The 19,962-nt window shown below is 43.3% G+C and overlaps 1 protein-coding gene across 1 annotated transcript; it reads left to right on the top strand.

The window, feature by feature from the left end:
* Nucleotides 1-255: 255 nt before the first annotated feature.
* Nucleotides 256-18,813, top strand: ZBTB3 (zinc finger and BTB domain containing 3). The gene is made up of 2 exons (XM_033953787.1): nucleotides 256-376; nucleotides 15,432-18,813. The coding sequence occupies exon 2, from the start codon at nucleotides 15,478-15,480 to the stop codon at nucleotides 16,840-16,842; it is 1,365 nt and encodes a 454-aa protein (XP_033809678.1). The 5' UTR covers nucleotides 256-376; nucleotides 15,432-15,477; the 3' UTR covers nucleotides 16,843-18,813.
* The last annotated feature ends 1,149 nt before the right edge of the window (nucleotides 18,814-19,962 follow it).

Here is a 19,962-nt window from a genome sequence, read left to right as displayed (position 1 = left end):
GTCAAGACCCTGAGATCCAGTCCGCGGCTTATCGCTCCCTTCTCCTCGCGTGGCAAGGGCGTAACCACGGGCGGGACTCAGCTGCTTCATTTCCGCCCCCCCCCTCCTCCTCCTTTAGACCTACTCAGCAGGCAGGACCACTATCCCTCCGGTCTAGGAGATGAGGCGTCTAAGTCCCGCCCCCCGTCAGAACTGCGCAGTAGCAGCTTGAGCTGCTGACGCTGGCACAATGAGCATGCTCGGTTCGGCTTGTCAGAACCGAGCATGCTTGCAGTGCCGGCCGTGAGTGGTTCAATGTGCTGACTGCTGTGTTCTGGTTCGCACCGGGCTCTGTATTTCTTCAGTTGCGGGATTCGGGGGATCCCCGCCAGCTAAGGTAGGTTTTATTTTCATTTGGGTGGGGGACCGAGAAGGAAGAAGAAATTGGGTGCCTAATGCCCGCCCATGTTAAAACATTGCCCACTGCTCCACAAAAATTCAATTCTGCTTAGGCCACTTCCTCATGCATGTGCTGGTAACGGAGATCCCTGTTTTCTGTCATGCCACAGCAAAGGCTGCAACATGTGTCCTTTGCAGAGGAAAGAGGTTCCGGGAAAGAAAACGCTACCCTGACAGCAAATCTGCTTACAATTGTGTGTTTGTTTTAAGAAGAAGGACACTTCACAGAATAAAGGGGAAGACTGGATGGGAGGATTGGTCTTTTTGCAGTAGTCATTTATTATGGCATATATTTGAACACGTTCATTCGGTGTCGGTTTTTCCTTTATTGTATTCATCATATTTTAGTTCTGATTATCCTTTTGATGTCCTTAAAATAAACAGAATTAAAACTTCATTCCTGCAGTGGAGAAACACCCCCCCCCCCCCCCCAAGAGTGAATCAGCCTATCTAGGTTGAGTTGTTAACCCTAAATGGTCCTTCTGGAAACGCAGAAACCTATACCCCACTCTTTTCATTCCCTGCTGCTGATCAGAGCTGGAAAGAAGCAGTGCTTCGGCTGCATTTTCCTCCTCTGTTGCCCAAAGTTAGCAAAAGTCACTCCACACACTCTGAATCCTGTAACACTACAATGTCCCTTTCTTCAAAGTGTGACTAATTACATGCAAAGCCGGATAGTTCATCTCAAGGTACCACTGTTATCCTCTTGACAACTCTGATGGCCAGAAAGTGAAACTAGAGAATATAAACAAGATGAATGGCAATGAGAAGGAAGCATTGCTAGGCATATGTTTGTGGGAGAAAGCATCTGGGCAGGGGAATGAAGTCAGCGGTGAGAATGAGGGATGGCAGGAGTAAGCGGGAAAGAGAGAGAGAAAACCAGGAGGAAAGATGGAGCCAGAGAAAGATACCTTCTTCCCAGTTTGTTCTGTTTGATAACTGCATCCCAAGTTAGGATTCTTCTTCCACTAATCTCATCTCCTTTCCTCAGTTTCTGTGCCCTTGATCCTAGGTTCTCACCTCATACTCTCATCACTTGGTTTTTGACATGTCCTTATTCTCCCTTGCTCTCTAATCTCAGCACTTTCCTCTTCCCAGTCCCAGAATCAAACTCGGAGAACTAAAAAAATTCCAGTGAACCTGGAAGATATAATAAGCCAAATCAACACTTTACCTCACCCCCTTTTTTTTTTTTCCTAAACCATGGTAGATGTTTCTACTGTGGCCCTATGAGTGTTGGAGCATTGAGCGCTCCGGGCTGTGGTAGAAACCTTTACCGCGGCTTAGTAAAAGAGGGGGTTAAAGAGCAGCAAATCACCTGAACTAGATGATATACATGCCATGGTACAGAAACAGCCCCCCCCCCCCCAATATTTCCCACTCTTCCTCTGTCACTGACTTTGACTCCTGGTTCTCCTTCTTTCTCAAGCACTCATCCTCAGTGACTTCAATATCCATGTCGAGGACCCTTCCGACTCTGCCTCCAGATTCCTTGCCCTAACATTCTCATTCAATCTCCAGCTGTGCTCCACCGCTCCTACACACCAGAAACAACGCTGCCTGGACTTAATCCTTGCCTCCAGCTGCTGAACCACAAAAGTCTGCAATACCACGTTCATAATTCATCACCCCCAAACCTGGCCAATCGCCACCAATATGTTCAGGGTCTTTCAGGCTATTGACCCTGGAGCCTTCTCCATTGCTGTTTCATCCCTCTCCTCAACTACTATATCACATAAGACTGTCAATGAAGCTGTCCTCTCCTATAATATAATTCTCTCCTCTCAATCCCCTTGCTCCTCCAATTGCATCCATGCCCTGTTAGGCATGCCAAGCCCTTGCTGACCCCCTGCATCCAATACCTGCGATCCTGTGCCCGTTCCGCTAAAGATCTCTGGCTTAAATCCCATGTGCATGCTGATTTCATACACTCCAAATTCATGCTGGCATCACTCCAGTTTCCATCTCATTGGCCAAACAAGAAAACTATATCCACTTAATCATCTCTCTTAGTTCCAACCCTCACTATCTCTTTACCACACTAAACTCCCTACTCAAAGCACCCTCACCACCTGTCCCCCCTTCAATTTCTACCGAGTTCTTTTACAATAAGATCCAGAAGATTCACCTTGAGCTCTCAACCAAGCTGCCTCCCCCTTTCCTCGCTCCATCTGTTCCTTTTGCTAACCTGCCACCTTCTCCTCCTCCATAATCTCCGAGGAGGAAACCACACATCTTCTCTCATCCTCCAAACTCACTATCTGCTCCTCCAATCCGATTCCCACTCACCTACTCAGCACCATCTTGCCTTCTGTCATCTCTCCTATCTGTCACATTCTCAACCTAACACTCTCCACTGCAACTGTCCCTGATGCCTTCAAACATGCCTGTCACACCCCTTCTCAAAAAATCCTTACTGGACCTCGACTATTGCCCCATCTCCCTCCTCCTCTTCTTATCCAAGTTACTTGAACATTCACTGCCATTGCTTGAACTTCCTCTCCTTCCAAGCATTCCATAGAAACTGCCCCTACTAAAGTTTCCAATGACCTGTTCCTGGCCAGATCCAAAGGCCTCTGCTCTATCCTCATCTTTTTCAATATTCCGCCTTTGATTGTGTTGATCACCACTTACTCCTTGATACACTGTCCTTGCTGGGATTTCAGGATTCTGCTCTCCTGGTTTTCTTCCCATCTCTTCCATCACACCTTCAGTGTGTGCAACAGTAATTCCTCCTCCACAGCCAACTCACTATCAATTGATGTACATTGAGGCTTTGACCTGGGACCACTCCTTTTCTCAATCTACACTTGCTCACTTGGAGTACTGATCTCCTCCCACAGCTTCCAGTATCACCTCTATGCTGACGACTCCCAGATCTACCTCTGTGTACCAGATATCTCTACTGAAACCCAGAGCCGAGTCTCAGCCTCCCTTCCTGCTTGGCATTGCCGCCTGGATGTCTCACCACCATCTAAAACTGAATATGGCTAAAACAGATCTGCTCATCTTCCTGCCTAAACCCACCTCCCCCATTCTCTGTGGACAACACTCTCATTTTCCCTGTTTTATCTGCTCACAATCTCGAGGTCATCTTTGACTCCTCTTTCTCTGCCCAGATACAACATTTCGCTAACTTGCCGCTTCTTCCTCTATAATATTACCAAAATCTGACCCTTCCTCTCTGAGCACACTACCAAAGCCCTTATCCACGCCCTTATCACCTTGCGCTTAGATTACTGCAACTCGCTACTCTCAGGTCTTCCGCTCTGCCATCTTTCTCCCCTTCAATTCGTCCAGAATTTGACTGCACGACTCATTCTGTGAGAACTGCTGTACTCATGTTACCCCTCTCCTAAAGTCACTTCACTGACTTCCCATCTGTTTCTGAATACAATTCAAACTCCTCTTACTGACTTACAAGTGCATTCACTTAGCTGCCCCTCACTATCTCTCTCAAAGTTCCCCCCCCCCTCCTCTCCTGGGAGCTATGCTCAGCTTTTAAGTTCCTCCTATCTGTGCTCTTCTCCTCTGCCAACTCCAGACTCCTTCCTTTCTTTTTTGCTGTGCTATATGCTTGGAACAAACTGCTCGAAACCCTACAGCGAGCTCCATCTCTGGCATTGTTCATGACCAAGTTAAAAGCCCACTTCTTTGAGACTGCTTTCAACTCCTTACTCCTCTCACCTTGGGTTCTGCATCCCCAACCCTATATGTCATGTTTGTTTGTCCAGGGCAGATTGTAAGCTCTTCTGAGTAGGGACCATCTTAAATGTCAAGTTGTAAAGTGCTGTGTAAGCCTTTCAGTGCTATATAAGTGATAAATAGTAGTAGTACCGTGTTTTCCTGAAAATCATGCTAGGGCTTATTTTCGGGGTAGGTCTTAATATAAGCCATAGTTGAAGCGCTGGATTCGTAGGCTGCAGCGCTTCCCCCCGCTGACCCTTCCATCTCTCCCTCCTCACGCCGATCGCGAGACCGACATACCATTACCTTCTTCCAAATAGCAGCGTCGCGGCAGCAATCTAAACGTACTGCTTCGTGCCTTCTCTCGCCAGGGCATTCTTCTGCCACATCACTGATGATGTCATCAGCAATGTCTGAAGCAGCCTGTTAGATTTCTGCCGTGATTCTGCCGTTTGGAAGAAGGTAATGGTATGTCGGTCTCGCAGTCAGCGAGGGGAGGGAGAGATGGAAAGGGAGGGAGAGCTGGAAGGGTCAGCGGGGGTTTGGCTGCGTGGTGGTGGGGAGATAGAAAGATGCTGTGGGTTTGTGATTGGGCATTGTTTCCCCGAAAATAAGACCTAGTGCATTTTTTGGGTCCAAAATTAATATAAGACAGTGTCTTATTTTCAGGGAAACACGGTAGTACTACTGATGATAGGTTCCACATTAGGAATCACAACTGAGGAAAAGGATTTAAGTATCATTATGGACAATACACTGAAATCTGCTCAGTGACCAAAAGAGCAAACAGCTGCCTTTCTCTTTTTGGGGATTTATTATGTTGTTTATTATTATCAGGTTTTAAAATTATTATTTTTTAAATTGCGATTTGTATTTGATTGTTTTATTGTAAATTCTCATACTAAGTGGTATATAAAGTTTATAAATCAAATAAATCATTAGGAATGGGATAGAGAATATAATAATGAATATCATAATGCCTTTGTATTATACCATGAGACTGCAACTTGAGTGTTGTGTGCAGTTCTGGTCACAGCTCTCAAAAAAAAGATGTAACGGAACTGGAAAAGAAAAGAACGGCAACCAGTGATTAAGGGGATGCAACAACTTTCATGGGAAGGTTCTTCAACTTGGAGAAGAGGCAGCTGAGGAGAATTCAATATTGATCTATAACAGGGCTGCCCAAGTCCGGTCCTCGAGAACTACTGGCAGGCCAGGTTTTCAGGATATCCACAATGAATATGCATGAGAGAGAGATTTGCATACCAAGAAGGCAGTGCAGGCAAATCTCTCTCATGTATATTCATTGTGGATATCCTGAAAACTTGGCCTGCCAGTAGTTCTCGAGGACTGGACTTGGGCAGCCTAGGTCTATAAAATGCTGAAAGGAATTGAACAGCTAAATGTAAATCAATTGTTTACTTGAAAAGTACAAAGATTGAGACGTTCCATGAAGTTACATAGTAGCACATTTAAAATAAACAGGAGAAAATATTTTTTCACTCAATTATTTTTTTATTAAATTTTCTATACTGTTCTTCCAGGGGAGCTCAGAATGGTTTACATGAATTTATTCAGGTATTCAGTTTTCCCTGTCTGTCCCGGCAGGCTCACAATCTATCTAATGTACCTGGGGCAATGAAGGGATTAAGTGACTTGCCCAGGGTCACGAGGAGCAATGTGGGTTTGAACCCACAACCTTAGGATGCTGAGACTGTAGTTTTAATCACTGTGCCACACTATACTTTAGCTCTGGAACTTGAAGGCCCTTTTACTCAACTACGATAGCGGTTATTAGCGCAGGGAGCCGTGCTGAATGCTCCGCGCTGCTCCTGACGATCACAGGAACTCTATGAGTGTCGGGTGCAGCACAGAGCGTTCAGCGCAGCTCCCTGTGCTAATAACCGCTATCGTGGTTTAGTAAAAGGGGGAGTTATTGCTGGAGCAAGTGGTAAAAACAGTTGATATAACTAGATTAAAAAAAAAAAAAAGTTTGGACAAAAATTCCTGGAGGAAAAGTCTGTAAACTAATGTTAAGGCTAGTTTGGGGAAAGCCATTGCTTGTAAACCATTTTGAATTTATTGATTAGTGTAAGCGTCTGTCCACTCTCTTACCCCCTCCACTCTACTGGCTAAGAATCTTTTCCTCTCTTCTGGTCTTGGTCACTCTTCCTCTGTAACCATGGCCCTTTGCTCAGCATTTGAAACGATTGACCACTAACTCTTATTGAACAGACTTACATCCATTGGCATAAGCAATCAAGTTCTCAAGTGGTTTCAATCATACTTCTCAGAAAGATCATCAAGGCTCATTTTTAATAACTCGATCTCTAATTCTGTTGAAACAATCTTTGGTATCCCTCAAGGCTCAATATTATCCCCCTTATTTTTCAACATCTTCTTAGCCCCTTTATCGATAGATTTCACGGCATTTGCATATGTAGATGACCTACAACTTTTATACGCATTAGATTCCAATTCTGTAGAATTATTATCAATTAATAAAGAAACTATCCATAATCTCAAACTGGCTAAATAATAATAAATTAGCATTGAATACCAGTTCATAGTCAGTGGCGTGCAAGACGCCAGCGCGCTGACAATCCAGCGCCGACAATTCAGCGCAAGACAGAAGTGCGCGGGGGAAAAAATAATTTTTAAAGAGCTCCGACGGGGGGTTTGGGGTGGCAACCCCTCCACTTTATTGGTTAGTGTTCGCGCTGCTGTTGGAGAGGAGTTCCTTTTTGGGGGGGAAAAGTTCCGTTTTCTCTATAATGTGGGGGGTTTCACCACCCACACCCTCCCCCCCTGCAACGGCAGCGCGAACACTAACAATAGTGTGCGTGTGTGTGTGGGGGGGGTTGCCACTCCAAACCCCCCTTCGGAGCTCTTTAAAAATTATTTTTTTCCCCCCGCGCGCTTCTGTCTTGCGCCAAATTGTTGGCGCGCTGGCGTCTGGCGCGCGATTATCCCGTCACCTTGAATACCACCAAAACAAAAGTTATGCTTTTCCCCTGGAAAGAAGGCATCAAGTTAAACTCATCAATTAGTATTAAGCATGCTACTCTACAAGACGTCCCTAAAATCAAAGTATTAGGGATCATCGGGTCATATTGGACCAGAAATTGGACTACCATGATCAAATTAGCTCAGTTGTCAGAGGTTGCTTCCATAGATTACGCATGATCAGATCACTAGCTTCATTTCTGGAGTCAAACTTACGAAGTCCCGCAGGGTTCCATTTGTTCTTCCCTCCTTTTCAACATCTTTTTGAGTCCTACTTACCTTAGCACAATCCATAGGCTTTACTATTTTCACATATTCCGAAAACATTCAACTGCTTCACCCTCTGAACTCAAATGCACCTGAAGAAATAGTAGAAATCAACAATAATCTAATCTAATCTAATCCTTAGGTTTGTATACCGCATCATCTCCACGTTCGTAGAGCTCGACGCAGTTTACATAATTTAACAAAATTAGTTCTTGGCTTCAACAAAACAAACTTTCTTTGAACATTTCTAAATCCAAGGGCATACTTTTCCCTACCTCTCCTAAAGTAACTCTGAACATGCCCGTCAGTATTGATTCATGCCCAATACAAACTGACAACAAAATCAAACTTCTTGGGGTTATCATCAATGAAGATCTCAGCTTTCATCAACAAATCAGCACAATTACTAAGAAATGTTTTTACAAACTAAGACTTATTCGCTCTATTGTCTCTATTTTAGACACCCCCCCCCCCCATTAATATCTTGATTCACTCTCTAGTCATCCCCCACATTAACTACTGCAATGCCCTTTATCAAGGCATTACACAAAAGGAAATTTGCCAGCTTCAACTCTTACAAAACACTGCAGTTAAACTAATCTACAAAGAAAAAAAATTCAACCATGTCACCCCCCTCTTGTGCAAAGCACACTGGCTACCCATCCCTCACCGCATCACCTACAAAATACTCCTACTAACATACAAAACCAAACAGTCCAATTCACCAGCTTTCATCGATAAACTTCTAATTCCTTATGCTCCTTCCCGGACTCTTTGATCCAGCACACAAAATCTGCTTACAGTCCTGTCTATCTGTGAATTATTTCTCGACAAAACCCATAAAACTATTTTCTCAGTCACTGCCCCCACTCTATGGAATGCCCTTCCATCAGACCTCCGACTAGAGACCTCTCTTGAAAAGTTCAAGTCCAAACTCAAAACATTCCTTTTCAAAGACACCTACGACCTCTGATTTCTTCCATTTCAATTAGAGTCCAAGCAGTTTTTTCCATGCAGTTGGTTATACTAAATTAAAATGCTTCTTTTAAAGCGAACCCTACCCTGCCCTCTAGTTTCAATCACCTCCCCTTGCATCCCTCCCTCTTTTGGGGTTTTTTCATCTCGATGTACTTATTCACTTACCAGTAAGTCAGTTTGTATTGTTCTCCCTTCTAAATTTCTTTTTATTTTTTACTCTTTTTATTTTTTTTTTTTAAATAACATAATTGTTAACCGCTTAGGTATATATTTGATAAACAGTATATCAAAGATTAAATAAACTTGGAAGCTTGAAAGTTAGTAAAAAAATGTATTAAAATTAGTCCAATAAAAGGATCACCTTGTTTCCAGTTTCTATTTATAAACGTTTATCAACACTGCTACAATACTACTTAATAGACGGATTCTCGAGGGAGGGTTCTTGAGTGGGCAGACATGGTGGGCCGTCGGCCCTTTTCTGCCGTCATACTCTAAGTTTCTATGTTACCCAAAAGAAAAAAAAGAATTCTACCTTTCTCATCTCTGGTTTCTGCTTTCCTCATTTTGTCACTCTCTTCCATCCACTGTCTGCCCTCTCTCTGTCCTTTCCATATGTCATCTGTTCTCTTTCTTTGCACCTTCCAGACACTGTCTCCCCTTTCCATCTATCCCTCCCCCTCCCAATGGTCTGCCATCCATCTTATTCCCTCCCCTCCCCCCATGGTGTGGCATCTCTGTTTTCTTCCCCTCCATCTCTCCTTCCCTCCTCCACCTGTGGTTTTTAGCATCTCTTTTCTCCTTTCCTCCCCTCAGAGCTGTTATCTCTGTCTCCTTCTCCCTCCCAACATACTCTGGTAGATCTCTTCTCTCCCCCCCCCCCCCAGTGGTCTTGAAGGAAGTGGAGTAGAGGGAAAAAGAGGGGGCATATGCTGGAATGAAGGGGGAGAGAGGGAGCAGTGAAAAGAGGGAATTTGAGGACTGGATATTAAGAGAGAATTTAATCATGACAGACAGAAAATAAATCAAGAAGACCAGGAAGAAAAGGGAAGGGAGAGGAGAGCAAGAGAGATGCCAGAATGCAAGGATGTCCGTCCAACTTTTCACACACTGCCATCCCGACCCGTGTTTGAGAACAAACACAAGTTGTGATAGCAGTGTGTGAAAAGTTGGGGGAACTTCCTTGAGAAAGCCGACAGGCAAAACATGTTGGAGAGACATGTCCCCACCTGATGCTGTTTAAAGAGAATCATATACCGGTAATTTCTTTTCTTTAAGAATTATATTGAATGTTTTCAAGCATTTTTTCAAAGTTTTCAATAAATGGAAAAACAAAATCACCAGATCATATGTATTGCATGAATCTTATGTAGCATAATTTACAGCTCATGAGAGGCACTTTTGAAGATTGTGCAAGATTCTTTAAAATATATGGTTGCTACTGTATTTCTAAATGTGACAGTATCGCTAATCAACGGTGGCTACTGTATAACTTTTCACTTGGTCGATCTGGCATCTCCTCTCTCCCCGGGACCCAGTGCAACTGCTATCATCCTCCCCTCCCCCCCTTCTGGACGCACTGCCACTCAGCTTACCTTTAAATAGTTTTTTTAAATTCTTGCTATACTGCCTTTCTAATAATACAAATCAAAGCGGTTTACAGTCTAAAGATAAAAAAGGGATAGAATGCCAGTAATTTAATAGGGAAAGGGACTTGTATACCACCTTTTTGTAGTTATACAACCTTACTCAAAGTGTACAGGTGTACTTCAAGCATTTTCCTTATCTGTCCCAGTGGGCTCACAATCTAATGTACCTGGGGTAGTGGAGGATTAAGTGACTTGCCCAGGATCACAGGAACAGTGTGGAGTTTGAACCCACAACTTCAGGGTGCTAAGGCTGTAGCTCTAACCACTACGCTACACTCCTTCTCAATAGGAAATATAGCACACATAATGAAGAAGCACACTCATTCCCTCATCCAGAAACATCCTCCATGTATATATCTAAAACACCCTTTGTAGACTGCTGAGGCACCGTCTCAGCTGCAATAGGCTGCTTTGAAATAATGTGCTCAGTAATCTCTTAATTAAAAAAAAAAATACAATTGTATGGCAATGGCAATGGATTTCTTCAACTGGTGAGGCTTCAGCATTCCAACCAGCAAAGGTATGCTACCTAATGTGGGGGATGAGGGAGAGACAATGCATGCCCTCCCCCCCCCCCCCCCCCCAATGGGATTTCTGGCTATGCCCTGCCTTTAATCGCAGAATTAAACATTTTACTAAAAATGCAGCTGCTAAGAACAGGTGGGAATGGAGAGAGGCTAAGGTTGCTGATTTTGGGGGTAGGTGGGTGGATGCACCATCCTACCCACCTGCTCTTAACTGCAGCTTTGACTTCTCTCCTATTGCCTAAAGCCTTTCCATTGCCAGATGATAGACTGAAGTTGGATGGGTAAAGGTGAGAGCAGTTGCCTCTTATCTATCTGCTCCTTCCCTCCTACTGTGTTAAACAAATTGCTGTACATCATTTTGAGCACATGATGCATCTACAATTTATAAATGAATACAAATTCTAGTCGTTACAAGCCTGGCTCCTAAATCCTAAGAAACTTTATAGTACAGTATAAACACAGCTGTATCTAGTTGAATCCTTCCCCTAGGGCAAATTTTACTAAGGTGTGCTAACAATTAGAGTGTGTGCTAAATGTTAAAAAAACATAGGGAAAAATGGGCTTCTTAGCTTTTAGCTCACAATAATTGTTAATGTACCTTAGTTAAGGGAGCCCCTACTCTTGGTGTAAAAAAAAAAAAATAAATTATATATATATATAAACCACCGCAGGTAAACTTGTAGCTACTATCTCACCAATAGGAAACATACAAGCAATCAGTAATTAGATTAAAGCTAATTTTAATAAGGCATGGATGTTATATTTCCATGCGGCGCTACCGTTTCAAGTGGACTCGCATTCCGGAAAGCAATTAAAACCACACTATTTGACAAATTCATCTCCTAAACTGAAACCTCACCACTTATTAAGTTATATTTTCCCTCTGTCAATCTTGGTGTAATATGTTGTCCTTTTATCTATTTCTTATGTAATTCACTGATTGTCCAGCCTTCTTCGATGTGAACCGCCTAGAAGTCTTTCGACTGTGGCGGTATAGAAGAATAAAGTTATTATTGTTATAACATGGAACAAAATCGAGATTCCCAGACGAGAAACGAGGTACAAGATGGTACAAAATCAAAGAGAATAGGAGGACACCAGCACACCACCACTAACAACATCTAGCAGTCAGGACTGGAAAAAGAAGTGTTTCCTTTCAGAATTCTAGAAGCTACTTTGGTTTGGTGTTTATAGTTTCACAGAATAAAAGTTCATACAGTTTGTTACACTTTGTTTTCACTGTCTGGGAAAAATGTCCCAGGGGCTGATTCCTAAGCTATGTCAGGAAGAGATAGTTTCAATCACACATTTCTCTCTTAACCCTTCTTCTCCCTTGATCCCCTTTGTCCCCCTTTTCTGTTCTTGCATTTCTCTTCCCTCAGTCTCTCTTCCGCTCCTGTTTTTTTCTCTTTCACTGGTGTTTCAGAGCAGCGGCTGTTGTAACTGTTACTTTTTCACAAAGTGATTGTCTAATTGACCACAAAGAGTCAGCTGCTGGAGGCAGAAAAATGGCAGTTAATGGTATGGGCTACTGGGGCCTTGGCCAAGGTCTTTACCCCACATAGCTTCAGAACTAGGGGGCTCGGTCATCAGAGATGGAGGAGTTTTGTTTGAACCTATCAACTACAAAGGTATTTTGCTGCTCCTGGGAAACTTTTTTGTTCTTTATCCTGAGCTCTCAATGATGCTAAGAGCCAGAGACAGAGGCTGCTTATGATGTATGGTGGGCTGGGGCAAATGGAGTTTTCATACATCACTGTGGCAAAGTGACATCAATCCACAGCAGCCAAAGATCCTACACCTCTAGCATTCCAGTAATTTAAATATGGCTGGCAAATGGTGGTATAACAAATGCTCAAAATAAATAAAAGGAATATAATTCCTAAGTCTTTGGGTGAAAGCCAGAGATTTCTCAACTATCCCCTTCTATCAATATCTTAAGAATATGAGTTGCCATACCAGCTGGGACAGACCAAAGCTCCATCAAGCCCTGTTTCCAAAAGTGGCCAGGCCAGGTCACAAGAGCTCAAAAAAGTAAATCAGATTTTAGTGCTTATCCTAAGAATAAGCAGTGGATTTTCCCAAGTCCATCTTAATAATAGAAACATAGAAACATGATGGCAGATAAAGGCCAAATGGCCCATCTAGTCTGCCCATCCGCATTTTTGTTTTAGGAAATTATCCAAACCTTTTTCAAACCCCGATAAGCGAACTGGCAATGCATTTGAGTTTAATTAAACATTGAGTGAAGAAATATTTTCTCTGGTTTGTTTTAAATTTAATTCTTAGTAGCTTCATTGCATGCCCCCTAGTCCTAGTATTTTTGGAAAGAGTAAACAAAACAGGAAATTACATCATATGGAGCAGGACCAGCCTGAGCCATCAATGGTGCACACAAGGTAATAGCACTGCCTCACTTTGCTTGCTGTCATAAAATCAGAGAGACAGCGGGTGAATGAATGGGTAGTTGGTAGGGAGGGGAAGGATATCATTTCTATTTCCTAGTGTCATTGCAGCAGCCAGCCAATGAGTATGTGGTGGTAGGGAGAGGAAGACAGTGGCAAGTGGTTGAGCAAAGGGATGGTTGGAGGTGTTGGTGAAGGAATGAGTGACCAGAGATGAAGTAGGAAAGAGGGATGCTGTAGTGGAGGGAGAAAGAAAGAGATGGTAGAAGGAAAGAGATAGATGATGGTGGGAATCAGAAAGAGAGGGCAATACTGGATGGTGGGGTAAGGGGAAGAGATATGATAAGGGATTTTGGGAGGAGAGGAAAGACAGCCAGGACAATGGTGTGAGGGAAGAGAGACTGATGCTAGATATGGGGTGAGGAGAGAGCGATGGGGCAATGCTGAATGGTGGGAGGAGTGAGTCAAGGGTGCAAAATTGGGCAAGGGAAGAGAAAAGTGTAGTTGTAAAACTACAAAAAGGCGGTATACAAGTCCCAATCCCTTTCCCAATACTGGATGGTGAGGGAGAGTAAGAGAAAAAGGGAGGCACAGATGAGATTCTAGATCGCTAGGTCAGGGAGGAGAGAAAGAAGATTGATATTGGCTAGTGGGGGAGGGGGGGTAGAGAAAGAAGATTGTGTGGGGGGGAGAGAAACAGAAGATATTGGATGGCAGAGCGGGAAAAAGAAGAAATGCTATATGGCAGGGCAGGAAAGAGAGAGGGAAGATGGTGATGGGGAGAAGAGACAGATGCGATGCTGTATGGCACAGGGATAGAAAGAGACAGGATATCCTGGATGGCTTGAGGGGAGAAGAGACACATACAGAGAGATCCTGCATGGCAAGAGAAAGACCGAGGAAACACCACATGGCTGGGGAGACATACACAAAAAAGAGATGCTGCATGGCTAGAGAGAAAGATGCACACAAAGAGTGAAAGAGGAATTGTTGCATGGCTGGGGGAAAGAGAGACACAGAGGAAATGCTGCATGGCAGGGGAGAGACAGAGAGGGGATGCTGCAAGGCTAGGGAGATACACTTACACAGAGGAGATATTGGAAATGGGGAAAGAGAGAGATACAGAAAGGGGACATGGATGATAGGCATGAAGAAAGAAATGTCAAATGGACAGAAGACCCTGGCAAGAGAGTCAAAAGATGATAGAGTAAAGCATAAACCAGATATTGGAACCAGCATGATTAGAAAAATAAAATGATCAAGTTTCAAGTTGTTTAAAATTTGATATACCACTCATAAAAAATTATATGGGTGGTTTACAATAATAAAATTCAAATGAAAAGAAAAGAGAAAATGATTACGAGAAAATTAGATATACAATGAGAAAGAATTGAGAAGGGAAAAAAGGGAAGAACTACAAAAATTTGAAAGAAAAGAGGGGGCAAAAAAGGAGTCTCTTTTTATGCCGTCATTAAAAAAATGCTAAAATTAAGGAACATGTATTTATAGATAAAATAGAATGGTATTATAAGCGTCTGAAAACCACACAACAAAGGTAGAAAAAGTAATTTTGTTTTCTACATTGTGATTAAAATATATTAGCTTTTGGAATGTACACATGCCAAAGCTGATCGGAGCTTGGGGGTACTCAGTTGAAATTTGTCTTAGGGGTACTTGGCTTGAATAAGTTGGGGAAACACTGCTATAGTCAAATCCTACCACCCAAGTGGACTGAAAGAGCATATGTAGAATGAAAGTGAAAGTGAGAGGGCTTTCAAATGAGTGTGACACACTTCTAATGAGTGGGACTTGGCATTTCTGATATGAAGGTGTTCACAATTCAGAAAAAGGAAAAAAAAACTATGATATAAAATGTTTGGGTAAAGATATTGCTAATAAAGTTGTTAGCAAAGGTTTGTCGGCTGGGGAGGGGGGTGGTAGCACTCCCAAAAATGACCCCAATCAAGCCACTGCTTGCATTTGGGAGCCATATATCGTCGTTCTGTGTGGCTTCTTCCTCCATCCTTTCTTGACTTTATTACTTCAGGGCTTAGAACATTTTTCACCTCCCCTTCCCCTGGGGTTACTTTGGCTTCTTTGGGGATATAATTTGACTTTCTGTTACAAATACTGTTTTAAATTTAACCCCGTTGGAGGGATCTTACAGTAAGGCTACTTGTAAACCTCTGAACCCCATGCCACTCTTGCTTTTAACTCTCATCACTTTTAAGCCTGGCATTTGGTACTCAGGACCCCAGCTATGCTCCCTACTGGTATTGGTCAGGCTAGATGCCCTTTTCAGAAGATAAGGGAGTGGGATAATTCCAAGGCACCACTAATGCACTTCCAATGTCTGTGTCAAAATCGACAAGCTAAAATGATTTTGACTTGGGGTTTGTTGAATTAAGTTCTAGCCAAAGGATCATGAAAGTTTGAGCTTGTCTGCTGCTGAATACTATTTTCTTTCTGTCTGGCAGAGGCATGCTGGCTGCCGCTCTGAACTTCTGAAGGTGTCTGTCCACAATGGAGTTTCCTGACCACAGCAAACAGCTGCTGCAGAGTCTGCGTGACCAGAGACACCAGGGTTTCCTATGTGACTGTACTGTGCTCGTTGGTACCACCCAGTTCCTTGCACATCGGGCTGTCTTAGCCTCTTGCAGCACTTTCTTCCACATGTTCTATAAGGAGCGTCTGGACAAGAGAGACTTGGTATTCATCAACAGTGAAATTGTCACGGCACCGGCCTTCGGGCTCCTCTTGGAATTTATGTATGAGGGCTTGCTCTCCTTCCACAGTACCCCTGTGGAAGATGTGTTGGCTGCAGCCAGCTACCTGCACATGAACGACATAGTTAAGGTGTGCAAAAAGAAACTGCAAGCACGAGCCACGGCTGAGGCTGATAGCACTAAGCGAGAAGAAGAGCCAGCGGGAAGCTTGGAGATGTTGCCCAGCACCTCCAGGTGCAAGAGTCAGAGCCAGGAGCAACAGTCCTGTGAGGCAATGAAAAGACAGAAGGAGGAGGCCAGAAGCACCTGCTCTCCAGAGAAAGCAGAGCCAGCGGTGCTTACGGCTGACGTGGCAGACACAACACAGCCTGGCATGGAAGTAGATTCTCCGCAGGTCTCAGTCACACAGGCATCTTTTCCTACCATGACAGACGTCTCGCTCTCAAGCCCTAGCAGCTCCACTGAAACCATGCCCCTCAATTATTTTCCTCCTGTTAACTCAGAAGAAACGCCACCTGCTGCAGACACTGCTACCGAGGGCTCAGCGGCAGAACCCAAACCACCCCACCCAGAATTTTACCCAAAGGGGTTTGAGCTTGAACCTGTTAAAGTTAAAGTGGAAGCCATCGTAATTTCTGATGAGGAGACAGATGGAGCTGAGCACCAGCGTTACAGGAATATGGAGATGAGAGTTGAGCTGCCTCCTGGAGGGGAGGGGGTGTCAGGAGGCAGCTGTGGAAGGCAAGTGGAAAGTTTTGAACAAAGCACAGCCATGGACGAGGTACCCTCACAGGAAGGGTTCCTGGCTCAGGAACACCTCCCATATCACATGATTTCTGTACCAGGGACGCAGCCCTATGCCAGCATGGTGACACCCCCACTGCATGAGCAAATGTATTTGCAGGACTACGAGGGGCACCCTAATTTTGGTGTATTTACAGATGACGTACCTACCTGTAAGACCTGTGGCAAGACTTTCTCCTGCTCATACACATTGAGACGCCATGCCACTGTACACACACGAGAGCGCCCGTATGAGTGCCGCTACTGCATGAGGAGTTACACGCAGTCTGGGGACTTGTACAGGCATATTCGTAAAGCCCATAATGAGGACCTGGCAGTTAAAAAAACAAAGCCAGATCTGGAGGAGAGCCCCTTGTAAGCTGAGAAGCCTCCTTGGGGCTGTGTAAAGCTCTCTGTAACTGGCTTTTTTGTACAGATTTTTTTAAGTTGACTGAAATTTGATCTGTGTCCAACTTGGGCGGGTAGATTGTTGAATGACAGCAGTGCTTCTGCAGGTAGAGCTTGTCTAGGACAAAGCAACCCAACAAGACAGAAAAGGCAGAATGCTCTTGTTTCAGGCCAGCCACCTTCTTTGCCACCCTCCCTCCCCCTTTCCAGAAAATAATATTCCAGCTGTTCATGAAGAGGAGCGGGAAGAAGATAGTATTTAACTGGCTCATTTTGGTGATCTGGAATCTCCCCCCTCCCCCCCAGTAAGATAAAGAGACTGTTTTGACTCTCCATTTGGAGTCATTTCAATCCTTTTTAATCTTCATGAATTTGCCACATGACAAGATGAACCTTGAAGTCAGGACAGTAGCAGTGTAAACTAAATAAGATGTTGATGCTAATCTGAGCAGACTGGCTAGAACCCCCCCCCCCCCCCAGGGCTTTTGTCCCCTAATCATTGAAACAAACATGGTTTAGCTTCCAGTACCACTAACCCCATTAGACAAAGCAGTTCCTGACCCTGGAAGGACAACTGGCATAGTGTGTTTTACTTATGTAAAAAATGTGTTCCTCATATTACAGTAATTGGCTATCTGAAAATCAGTCCCTTCCTCCCTTCCCTTGATGTGTCAATATGCAATATTGCATCGTTTTAGCTGCATTGAAGGGACATGTTCCTAGGAAAGCTGTTTTCATTTAGAGAAGGAAAATAACAAGTGTAGATGGCAATTTTAACTTTACGCGTGCCAGTTTTCTTTAGAAAGAAATGTGCAGAAATCCAAGGATACCTTACACCTGCCCCCGAGCTTCATAGTGAAAGTATGCACAGATTTTGTTCTGAAACACATAATTTGAAAATAGCCCTTTTTAGCGTTCTGCTCCTTCTCATATGGATTATTTCTTAAGTGTTGTACTGATCAGTGCTAGTTTACAGTTCTGGTCAGTCATGCTAGGTAAGGGCCCGCTCTGCACTGCTTAGACAATGTGATTTTTTTTATGTCGTTAACTATAATAAATAATTTTAGTAGTTGAAAGGAAGGCTCATTGGTACAGTGGAGGATAGGGAAATTGGTAAAGTTACAAAACTTGAAAACTGAAAACATACAAACAATACAATCAAATATCACTGCTGTAGTGAGTCACAGCAAATGGAAAAATACAAAATATCAAAATCAATGTAACGGAAATGTGATGGTGTTGACTGAGGTCTTTTACTCCACATCAGCCAACAGGCTTTAGGTTTAAGCTTCCAGATATAATCATTAGCCAACCCCCCCCACACACACACATCAAAAAATTAAACTGTTCATTCAGGGTTGTATCTTGAATCCCCCCAAATTTGTACCTCAGAATTCTAATGCTCCAACAACTTTAACAATACGAGGTCTGTTCAAAAAGTTCCAGGACAGTTTGAATGACGCACCAATGGGAAGGTCTTTTGAGACACGCTAGGTGGCGTTGAGTTGCTCTAAACTTCATGGGTAACCTCCTTTTTTCCATTTGTTGATATCTGTTTTCGTTTCCAAGCTACAGTAGTTTTTGTGAAAGTGTGTTTTCGTGATCGGCTATTTTTCATCATGTGCAAGTGCGACCTCAATGAGCAGTACTGCAGCGTGAAGTTCTGTTATAACTTGGGTAAGACCGCTACACAAACTTATTAAATGTTGAAAGTGGCTTATGGGGAACATGTCATGAGTCATGGAAGGTGGTTTAAATGGTATTCATGCTTTAAAATGGTCGTGAATCATTGGAAAACGATTTGCAAACTGGACGACCATCAATGTCAATTGACGATGGAGGCTACTAAAATGCTGTGTGGTCTTCATCATAAGGCATATGGGGACAGACTTAAAGATCTCAATATGTATACTTTAGAAGAAAGTCGGGAGAGGGGAGATATGATAGAGCTGTTTAAATACCTACGTGGTGTAAATGCGCATGAGTTGAGTCTCAATTGAAAGGAAGCTCTGGAATGTGAGGGCATAGCATGAAGTTAAGAGGTGATAGGCTCCAGAGAAATCTAAGGAAATACTTTTTTACAAAAAGGGTGGTAGATGCATGGAACAATCTCCTGAAAGAGGTGGTGGAGACTGACTATGTCTGAATTCAAGAAGGTTGTGGAGAGGCATGTCGGATCTCTTAGAAAGAAAGGGATAATAGTTACTGTGGATGGGCAGACTAGATGGGCTCTTTGGCCTTTATCTGCCAACATGTTTCTAAGTGAGGGTTTTTGTGCGTGCTAATCAACGATTATCAAGAATTGGCAGAGGAATGCAACATCTCCATTGGTTCATGCCACAACATTCTAACAGAGAAGTTGCAGATGTCTTGCAATGTGGCAATGTTTGTTCCACGGTTGAATACCGACAACCAGAAGAAAAACCCTAAAAAACCCGATCTGATCTGACACCTGTGGACTTCTTGTTTCCTAAGCTTAAATCCATGCTGAAAGCATGGAAGACATAAAGCAAAATTTGATGCAGCAACTTTTGGCGATTCCTGAAGATGAAGATGCGTTTAAGGACTGTTTCCAGAAGTGGAAACAATGTTGGGAAAAGTGTATACGTAGGGAAGGGGACCCAATGGAATAAGTTGTAATATTATTTAATACATTTTTATAAATCAATCCTGGAATTTTTTGAACAGACTTCATATTCATATGTGAAAAAACTTCATTCATCTGAAAAAAGAAATAGAAGTTTCTTGCTGCTTCATCAAAATCTTGCTCCAGATTTACCAAAACATTGGGAGGAGGGGGATGTTTGAGGGTAGAGGTTTGAGGTTAGTATGTTTGATAGGTGTGGATATTGAAAGGGAAAGAATATCATAGGGTGGGGATGAAGTAGCAGATGAGTACCTAGGTAGTGGAGGGTGGGGAAATTAATCAGAAACAGTGGTTTAACAGCTATGGCTCCGTGGCTTAATGAAAGATACTGCTGGAGCAAATGTCTGAGAGCAGGCTGCTTGGGAGGTCTACAATTTGGCATTCTCTATGTTTTGCTACATCAGTGACTTGACTTCATTGTTCAAATTCTTCAGGTAAGATATG

Source organism: Geotrypetes seraphini, chromosome 8, assembly GCF_902459505.1.
Source record: "Geotrypetes seraphini chromosome 8, aGeoSer1.1, whole genome shotgun sequence".
Taxonomy (NCBI): Eukaryota; Metazoa; Chordata; class Amphibia; order Gymnophiona; family Dermophiidae; genus Geotrypetes; species Geotrypetes seraphini.
This window is presented reverse-complemented; position numbering and strand designations above follow the sequence as displayed.